Here is a 10,140-nt window from a genome sequence, read left to right as displayed (position 1 = left end):
CTGGGAGGTCCACGTGTACTCATTCCTCTTCTCTCTCATCACCTTCCTGTTCATGTTGTTCATCCTGTGACCCTGTAGTCCTGTGCTCTGACCCCGCCTGCAGCTCCAGCAGGGCCCTGTCCTCAAGGACCCCCAGCTCCAACCCTCACCCTGCAGTGTCTCTTTCATTTGGTAGGATACATATTACAATTACTTCATAACATTGTGTGAATGGTATGAGTGTGAAAACATTATTTAACATTAAATATGAGGAAGACAAGGACACTTGTATCACCTTTTATTTAAAGGTCCCCTATTATACTGTTTTTCATCAATATATAATAGGTCTCAGATATACACAAAACATGTCGCTGAAGTGTTTGGCTCCAAATACCAAACAGATCATTGTAGCATCCCATAAAGCCCTCTGTTTCAGCCTCTTTACACAGAGGGGACACATGTTTATGTATAAAAGACATGAACAAGTGGATTTTGCATAATAGGTGACCTTTAAAAAAGAAAAGCTAGAACGTGGTACATTTGATTTATCTACTGTTTCCTGAGAGGTGCAGTTCACAAGAGTATTGTATTCGCTTGAATTTGACATGGTAAACCAACAGGTGCACCACATACCTGCCATCGTGTGTCATTTTCCAGTTGACGCCTGCATGTCAGACGGGCCACACAGAGGCAGTGATAGCTGGGCACATGGACTAAAGCAGTGGTGTATCATGATGTCTTACCTTGCTTCACGATGCTGCCAGTGTGTGGGCTTGAATAGAGAACAATGGATACGGGTGCTTTGACTGCGTCATACACTGCCTTTGTGTTTGCCTTTTATTGCATGCTTCCATTAAGAGATGTGCTGAGTAACCGTGTTTTAACCGCATACTTACAGTATAATTGTCTCATCTTCCTTCAGGTACTCCTCAGTCCAATCAATCAAACAGGGCCCTGTCCAGAGAAGAATGGTCCCTAAGGCCTTTGATTATAAATGTGGAACCATGCAGTCCATCACACTACAACAGATCCAGCTCCACGCCACTGCACAACAGTAAGATCCTGCCCTTTACCAGTATTGGTCACATATCCTGTACTGTTCCATGGTGCTCTCCTGTCTGATGACTGCTTTGTCTACTTTTTTTGCTCTGCATGTACTTTACTCTTACACGTTTGCTGTGCCATGTAGAAACTCACAGAATGCATGTGAGCAGGACTGTAACAAGCTGTGTTGAGGAGTAATGGAATTGACTGGAAGGCAGAGGTGCTATTTAACAGACTCCACCTGCATTCTTGTTGTTGTAGAAACTTGCTGGCTTTGATCCACTTCTCTTTGCAGAGCTGGCAGCAAAGAAGTCTGTCTTGAAGTCAGTAGTAATTTAATGTGAATTACAAGTCTTCACTACCTACTCCAGCTTCACAGGCGAAACCTTTTGAACGTGTTCTTTTTAAGAATAACTACAGCTACATCACTGGTGCTAGCGCTTTGGTCCCAATTGGATAAGGTGTTGCACGAAAATATGTTATCAGAGCTGTGGTGATTAGACGACTAATTGACGTGTCGTTTCGTTTAACAGACACAAAATCACCAATATTCTGATAATGGATTAATTGTTTATTTTTTCAGGAAGGCCAAATTTACCCTTCTGCTCTGTTTCACTAAGCTGACTAACTTCGGGTAAAAAAGTGACATCCTTTTGAATAAGTAAGATTGATAATGTTTATACAAATTCCTGAATAAACCTAAATTAATTGCCAGATTAATTGATCACTACAACCAATATTTAAATTATTTTTTATCCAACCTTGTTTCTAAACAACACTTAACCAATATTTATAAATTATAAAAAAAAGTGGAATTTGTCTTCTTTGTCTCCCTCATGAGTTATTCTGCGCATGTCAGATATCACGCTGGCTCTGTGTGAGGCTTCCAACGGAGCAGTTATCATTTGGCATTTCAGCAGTGTCGATACATTGTCTATATATATTAGTCTGATGCTAATTAACAATTATTTACTTCTGCAAATGCCTCTGGCAGCTCTGGTTTCAGGGGTGTAAGTGTTTCCATCACCATGGTTGTTTAAAGCATGTTCCCTGATCGTCAAAACGTTTTGACGGACTTCTTCCTTTTATGTACTAAATTAATCGGTGGATTTAAAAGAAAGGCAATAAGTGCTGTAGTAGAAGTAGGTAGAGAGTACAGTAGGAAACACACTGGAGGCCAATTGGAAATGGATGAAGATGTCACTTACCCGCCTCTCTATTGATTTCTTGTCGGCTTGAATTATCTTATTCTCCTTTCCTCTCCGTTCGCTCGTTCAAGCTAACGTCACCTTTGATGATAGCCTTCTAAATCATCAAACTCCTTGTGATACCTGATTGTAGCTAAAGGAGAATCAGGTCACGTAAACCAGTGGTTCTCAAACTTTTTTCAATAATGTACCCCCTTTGAAAGAAAAATTCAGCCAAGTACCCCCTGATCAGCGCAGGAAAAAAAGCCTATAAAGAGGTACAGTACAGCGCTGCACCATCAGTGTCTGATTTATTAAAACAACAACCTTGTAACTGAGAAACACTTAAATGCTACATTTCAAATGTTTACAATCCATCACTAAATTCATGGAAAACCAATTTTAACATCATGCAATAACACTGAGACGACATTAGTTGCATTGAACTGATCTTTTTAATAATTTGTACTTACAATGTAGTGAGAAACATGTGCTTGAGCTTCACTGAGGATCTTTGTCATTCTGACGGGGTCACCAGCTAAAATAATGGGACTAAAGGTTAAGGATAAGCTTTTGTAGACTTAAACCAAGGTGGAAAATCCCTCAGGAACTGAAGGGAAAATAGGAATGAAAGGACATTCCTGTGCTGTGTTTACTCAGTTTGTGTGTGTGTTTGTCTGTGTGTTTCATTGTAGGTCACAAACACAAGCAGCGTGCAAAGCATCATAAAAGCCAAGTTATGGGTCTGTCACCTATCGGGATGGCAGGCTCTGCTCAGAGTCAACACCGTAGAGCCAACCAGAGGAAAAGGAAGAGAAAAAAACACATCCACAGGCTATTAGAAGGTGTGTATATGTATATGTTCACAGTTCACCTACTGTATTCCAGGATCATAGAAAGTAACTTAAAGGTTAAAGGTTTTGTGTATAATGTAGTGTCTTTTGCAGCTAAACACTAGTCGTGTGTGTGTGTGTGTGTGTGTGTGTGTGTGTGTGTGTGTGTGTGTGTGTGTGTGTGTGTGTGTGTGTGTGTGTGTGTGATATACCCAGATGAGAAAGATGACCTGTACCAGCTCTATGACCTAGACAGTTCAGATGAAGTGCTGGAGGACAGCTACACACAGGCGCCACACAAGCAGGCCTCACGGGTAATACACACATTTTAAAACATGTATACTTCCCAGAACACTCATTCATGTATACAGTAACCTTTACCGGATACCAAACCTGAATCAACACTGACCCTTAAATCGGGCCAAGAAAATAATTTCATTTCATGAATTCAAAATATAACATTTGATGTTAATATGAAGAAGCTATAGTCAACAAAAAGCCTGTATCACAGCGACAATGGTGATGTAGGCTGACATTAAATGTGTGAGAAATTTAGAATCGTTGGTGTGAACTGTCACTCCATGTTTCGTTTTAGGGCTGTGTTCGCAGACGACAGGGAGAGAGTGTGTACAACATCAACAACATTGTCATCCCCATGTCCCTGGCTAAAGTGGAGAAGCTGCAGTACAAAGACATCCTGACACCAAGGTAGGAAATAAAAGCTGACTGGGTAGCTATGTCCTAATGCTCTTCGTTACAAATGTTGTAGAAAACTGTTTTTCTTATAGGTCACTTTAACCATGCTTTGTGAAATACTCAGTTTCCCCTGTGCTGCTACAATAAAGAGAAATTTGATTCTGCCCATTAAACTTGTTAATCGAAATCGTATAAGGTCTGTAGTGAAATACCTTTATTTCCAAACAAGCAGCTTCTTAACATAAATGCATAATAATATGGCTGTTATAAAACATACTTTGAATTAGAAAAATGCTATGCCCACTGTCCACCATCGCTGTCTGTCACAAAAAACACACCAAAAGTGTGTCTTTCTTTGCAGCTGGCGGGTGGTTGACCCCTTTTCTCTGAACTGTGAAGCAGAGAAAGAGGAGGACAAAGAGGAGGGGCAGGTAATGTCTCATCTCTTAGATAACTTTTTTTTTTTTGGGCTATTTTTGCAGAAAATATCACCTTTATCTCTCTGTATGTGTTCTTTTCAGGAGGAGGATAACAATAACAACGTGGTTGCCCGGAGACACATGGAATTAGAGCAGAGAGAGAAGCTGCGCTGGCCATCATGGGCGAAAATAAAATGCTGCAGACGTCCTGAAAGGTGAAAACAAAAAATACACACACAGGCTAAATAATCCAGTGTTCATTTAAATACTATTTCATCAGGTGATATGAAAATGCAAAGGGAACTATGTGAATCAGGTGGATTGTGAGAAATATCAGCCTTTTCAAACATCTGAAATGTCAGTGTTTATCATGCTTTATCAGAAAATGAATTGGATCAAATCCTCGACTCACTGTCTGTGCTGACAGAAGCAACCATTGCATGCTTGGCTTGCTCATCTCTGTGCATGTAAATACAGCTTGTGTGAAAGGGGAATGTTGAGTAATTTCCTCGTGAAATTTCATGGGGTATGCTTGTTTTTTTCTCCGGCTTTGGCAGCAGGTTGTCAGGGGGCGGGATGTGCACATCAGGAGAGGAGAGCTCTGCTGAATTGAGTTGTGCTCAGCTGCTGGATACTGATGAACAGCAAAGCCCTGAGGAGTGGCTGGTAAGATCAAAAGCACCACAGCTGAAATCCCAAGTATGCTGATTCAGGAAGGAGGAGGGTCATACATAGCGATTTTCAATTGGCTGTTTCATTTTGATGCCATATCTCTAAAATAGCGGCCAGATCATAATAAACGTTATTTATATATCACCCTCTAAAACACTAATTTCAAAGTACTATGAAAATAACAAAAATACAGGTCGGATACACAATAGATATTTTCTGTAACACTAGAGGAAAAGTATAAAGTGAAAAAAACATTAACACTCATCAATACTCTTCCCCTAGTTATATTGTGTGGGCACTGGGCAGCCTAGATATATCCTTGAGAGCCTACACAGATACTTGTTTCCACTTCGCTGTGGTTGATTATATTCTGATTGCAGTGCTTTGTACCACTTCGCTTTGATTGGAGAAGAAATAAGTTGCTGCTAAACCAGACGGTCCAAATCAATGTCTCCACACCACAAATATCCCCACTTCACTCTGTTGCCCTTCTATTGCTACCCAGCACCCATACAAACCCTGATTAAAGCACAGCGTTTGATTAGCGTTTAATAAGGAATCTGATTTATGTGACGCTATGATACACCCTTTAAAGTGTATGGATGGAGGCTGTGGCTCAGTGGATAGTGTGCTGGTCTTCAAATCAGGGGATAGCAAGTTTGAGTCCCACTGCAGTCAGCATGTCGTTGTGTCCCTGGGCAAGACACTTCACCCCAAATTGCTCCTGTGGGGATTGCCCCCCCAATTAGTCGCTTTGGATAAAAGCGTCTAACAAATGACATGTAATGTAAAGTCTAAATTCAATGGAGGTACTGATATAGGAAGTCTTCTTGAGTTTTATTTAACATCTTATGTAGCACATTATTTACGTTTCTTTCCTCTTCAAAACTATCTAATATATATTTGTTATATTTTCACTCTTGTGTGCATAGAAAGTGATACATATAGCACATACTAGCACCAAAATGTTCATAGTTTATTCATTGTTAATTTATATTTACAGAATTGTGGCTCAATTCCATTATGCACTCTTTCCCCTGGCAGCCTCAGACACCCTGGGAGCCACGAGAGTTTCCTCTAGAAAAAGACGAGGAAGACGCCCTACTCTCCGATAACCTAGAAGAAGTGGCGGCAACAGGAGGTCAGAGTGTAACTCTACCCCCACAGCAGCAAAGAACTCCAACTCCCATCTCTCCCCTGCTTCCTGCTCTGGTATTACACTGTCATCTGGTGGACAAAGCAAGAGCAGCTGAGAGAGCAGTGCCTTACTTTAACATGTAAGTACAGACATATAGGTGATTAGCTGTTGGGTAGTGGTATAACTTAAACATATTTTATGTTAAATAAGCCAGATGCATTTATAAATTATATCCATAATCATTATATTTATTTATTTAGAAATTCATTTAATTGTCTGTGCATTCATTCATCTACCAAAAAAACATTTCTTCTTTTTTAATGGATTTCTGGTTTCTGATCGATGCAGTCGTCATTACCAAATGCATGGTTCACTCACTGTTCAAAGGAATTTAGGATAATTAAGGAAGGAATGTAATAAAGATTGAAAGGTTCAAACAGTCAGTCTTTGGATCCTATCACACATTGGCAGTCATCATTTATGAAAGGGTGGTTTTGACTATCAATCAGATTTAAATATGTGAAATAAATGTATTAAAAGTTGTTTAATTTCCTCTTCAGATCTCCTCACATCTGGGACCCTGACGTTAAATGATGAGTGGGATAATTGGGATACTTAATACATTCCAGAACAGGGATTTGATTGTGTCTGCTTAATACTTTAAAGTGTTTTTAATTGTATCTTGTGAGTATTGTAGCATGTGCCATAATAGTGTAAATTGACTACTGTAGCTTATGCTATACTTTTAAGTTTCAATGTACAAGAGGTACTGTATGTAGAGAAGAATGTACTAGCACTACCCAAATGTAGTCTCAGGATTGCATACTGTTTGTAGATGCCACTCACTATTTATTTATTCATTCATTCACAGCTGTCTTAAAAAGATAGTATAGGAAGACTTTAGAATATAAATATATATATATATATGTATGTACTTTTTAATTTCATGTTTTTTTCATGTATATATATTTTTTATGAAAGTTATTATTAAACATTTACATCAGTAAACATAGCAGTGAATGTCATACTTTGCCCGCCTATGCCCTGCATTTTCTAGATTTCTCTGATGGCTGATTAGAATACTGCTTGTATAGCACATCTATAACAGTTCATCCTTTTTTGCTATAAGTCATGTGGACAATTAAGAAATTGACACATTAAGTGAAGCATCTTTACCTCCATGGTTTTTATTTTAGTCACGTGTGACATGTCTGCAACTTCAGCCAAGTGTACTTATCTAAGATGTCAATGATAAAAGGTAGTACTGGAAGGACAGACTAATGGGAGGTCATTTCAGTGCTTCGAATAATTCATATTTATGGAGGTCACCACATTTTAAGGCCGGCGTAGTCCCAGTGAAACAGCTCGTACTTTGATCCCACATGCAAAACCTGCTTCATACCTACCAGGGGGCCTAATGGGCAGATGGTGTTCAAGGTCATCACTCTCATCTTCTTGTATGTGTGTCAGTTGCTTTTTACCAGGGATGAGAGTGCCCACAATTAGAAAAGAAATCACATGAAATCATATTAATTGTCTTGGTATGGGTAAATACAATTTGGTTTTAATCTAGGTTTTTAATTACCATTGCTTCACATGTCTGAAGAAGCAAATTCATCTTGGAAAACAGCATACTTACTGATAATGCATGTTACATAAACAGATGGATTCTCTCCTCTTCTTCTGACTATGATACAAAAAACCAAGGAAATGTCCTTTGTTCGTGTTCTTTGCAAGGGTCACTTTGTATCCTCCCAATGAAAAGCGGAGCCAGTAGTCTCACCTCACCTGTAGGAAGTCCACCTTAAAACCTGTTGAACCCCATTGACCCGCCCCCGGGCGGAAAAACGCATCATATGCAGGAAACAGCGTCTGAGGGCTTTTTAATATTTAATAAACTATGAATGTTTTATATTCATCTAACGCTGAACCTCTGAATTAGCGACGAGCGAAAAAATGCTAACGGCGGTTGCACAGAAAACACGGTATAACACCCTTATTACTTATCGTAACTGCAAATCCAACCAATCGATTAGCATCGTGAGAGTACACAGAATCGATAGGTATCTATATCATCACTCCATGATAAGAACTTGCGACTTTATAAACAAAAACAGACATCACAACACGTGGCGCTAGGTACCAAAAACGGCAATAGGTCTTACCTCTGTTGTTGTCTGATCAAAAGTTTTCTTCAATGGCATTAAAACGATAAAAACGCTGCTGAAGGTTAATCCATAGGTTAATCCAATGTGTCTGTGTCACTTAGAAATTATTTCTGATAATCCATAAGCAATAAACCTACTTTTCAGATTTCAGAGTGTGAGACAGCTTTCGCTCTGGGCAAAACTGCATGCGCATAGCCGCCACTTTTTTTTGGTAACGTTGGTGTGTATGTGGAAATCCCCCATCGATTCTATTGGCTCTAATGGTTAAAAAGAGATGTCAATCACCAAAATCGAGCAATGGGTTTCAGAGAAACGGCAAAAACGCCCATTTCCATTTCTAAAAAGGTCAAATGTCACTTGTTTTGCATCAATCTTGATACAGGGTACTTATTATATGTTGTACTTTGGATTCCTAAAGCTTTTAGTCTACCATCCCATCATTCAAAGGTTTTCACTATAAGTAAAAAAGAATCTTTGGACGGACACTATAATTTAAAGTTTTTTACTATGTTCAATCTGAATTTTCTTTAAAATAAAAACATCTATATTGATTCTGACTTTTCTACATCCAACTCACAGGTTTATCATTACTTTGAGAAAAAAGATTATTAATTTTCCCGATTTTAGAAGTGTAGTTATGGTAATTTGTTCTGGAAATTTCATTTTCAAGCCTGAGACCTGAAAAACAGGGATGGGGTTTAATGCTGACAAGTGGAAGGGAAAAAGAGCCTCTGGTGGCCACATGGGGGCTCCTTAGAATCCAGCTTCAGTAACATTAAAACAGAATCCCTCAAGCGCCCTTATTTGTTAAAGGAACATGGAATTAACAGAAATTGATGCTTAACTATTTTATTTCTTCAAATTAAGCTAATACACAATTGTCCATACATCATAGGCACAACTGTAAAGAGCTGAACTTTGGTTCATTGTATTTCTACGTGGTTGTATCTACATCAGTTGCACTCCGGAGGGTGCTCTTACATGTCAGAGAACATCTTAGCACAACATTAGTTTCAGTAGATTGTAGTGATTTTTAGTGACACATTTTTTTTTCTTAATACAACAATACTGTTATGCAACTGCTTGTCTCCTGTTGAATACATTTACTATAGGATACTAGAATTTTTTAATTTGATCTGGCACAATAGAAACAACAACATAGTGATCTTAATCTCAATGTAATTATTATCTAATCAAATCACAATGTCCACAATAGGCTATAGGGACTATTCCTTTGTTAGAAAGTAGTTCCAATAAAAATGGATCAGGGAGAGCTTTCCTGAAAAGATACAGGCCTAGTGCCATTATTGTTTTTCAAACTTTGGTTGATTTAAATGAAATCCCATTAATTTCGAATTTACCAAAAAAATAAACATTATTTGGATACATAGCTATTGCAAGAGGTAGTACTGGATCAGGTAAACACTTTATAAAGGGTTTGTTATGCCCTGTAAAACATGGTAGTTCTATTTTGTCTCTACTGACAGCCAGAGGCGGTGCTTAGCACTGGATATGTCCATCGCCCGCATCTCGAGTACCAAATAACAACAAAGTCACCTATGATCTGTGACCCATGTGACACCGGCTACATATGCCAGTGTCGTCACTACGCGAGAGTACCGTGGCTACATTCTTGTAGCCTACAGCATTTCGGTTGGAACGTTTGATCCAAGGATTTCTTTGCAAACAGCTGGCTGCCTGCAGCTTCGCGACTGATCCAGTCGGAGCCGCGGGCTTACTCGTTCTCCAGGAGCTGTAGCCGGCCGTTTTCGCCCCCTCTCCCAGAAGTTGCCCTTGTTGTGCTCTTTTGTACTTTTTCTGACGTGGCGTTGTGCCAAGCTATCATTAGCATTTTGAGTTTCCAGCTTCAGCAGCATTTTCTTGTCTAGCTAGTCTCAGCCTGACTATGTCCTGCCTGGTCAGCCACTTGACTGACGCTGGGATAAGCACCGGAGTTACCCGTGCTGTTTTTTCTTTAGACGCCAGTTTTCTGGTCTTAGCTTT

The 10,140-nt window shown here is 39.3% G+C and overlaps 1 protein-coding gene across 1 annotated transcript; it reads left to right on the top strand.

The window, feature by feature from the left end:
• On the top strand, positions 1 to 6,895 carry LOC104966891 (KAT8 regulatory NSL complex subunit 1-like protein). Its single transcript, XM_010796215.1, has 10 exons — positions 1 to 171; positions 902 to 1,033; positions 2,906 to 3,055; positions 3,260 to 3,357; positions 3,639 to 3,751; positions 4,101 to 4,170; positions 4,261 to 4,373; positions 4,716 to 4,824; positions 5,875 to 6,107; positions 6,529 to 6,895. Exons 3-10 carry the CDS (start codon positions 2,950 to 2,952, stop codon positions 6,560 to 6,562), a joined length of 876 nt encoding a protein of 291 aa, XP_010794517.1. The 5' UTR covers positions 1 to 171; positions 902 to 1,033; positions 2,906 to 2,949; the 3' UTR covers positions 6,563 to 6,895.
• The last annotated feature ends 3,245 nt before the right edge of the window (positions 6,896 to 10,140 follow it).

The sequence above is a fragment of the Notothenia coriiceps genome, unplaced genomic scaffold (assembly GCF_000735185.1).
Source record: "Notothenia coriiceps isolate Sejong01 unplaced genomic scaffold, NC01 NC01_scaffold00037250, whole genome shotgun sequence".
In the NCBI taxonomy this organism is placed as follows: domain Eukaryota; kingdom Metazoa; phylum Chordata; class Actinopteri; order Perciformes; family Nototheniidae; genus Notothenia; species Notothenia coriiceps.
This window is presented reverse-complemented; position numbering and strand designations above follow the sequence as displayed.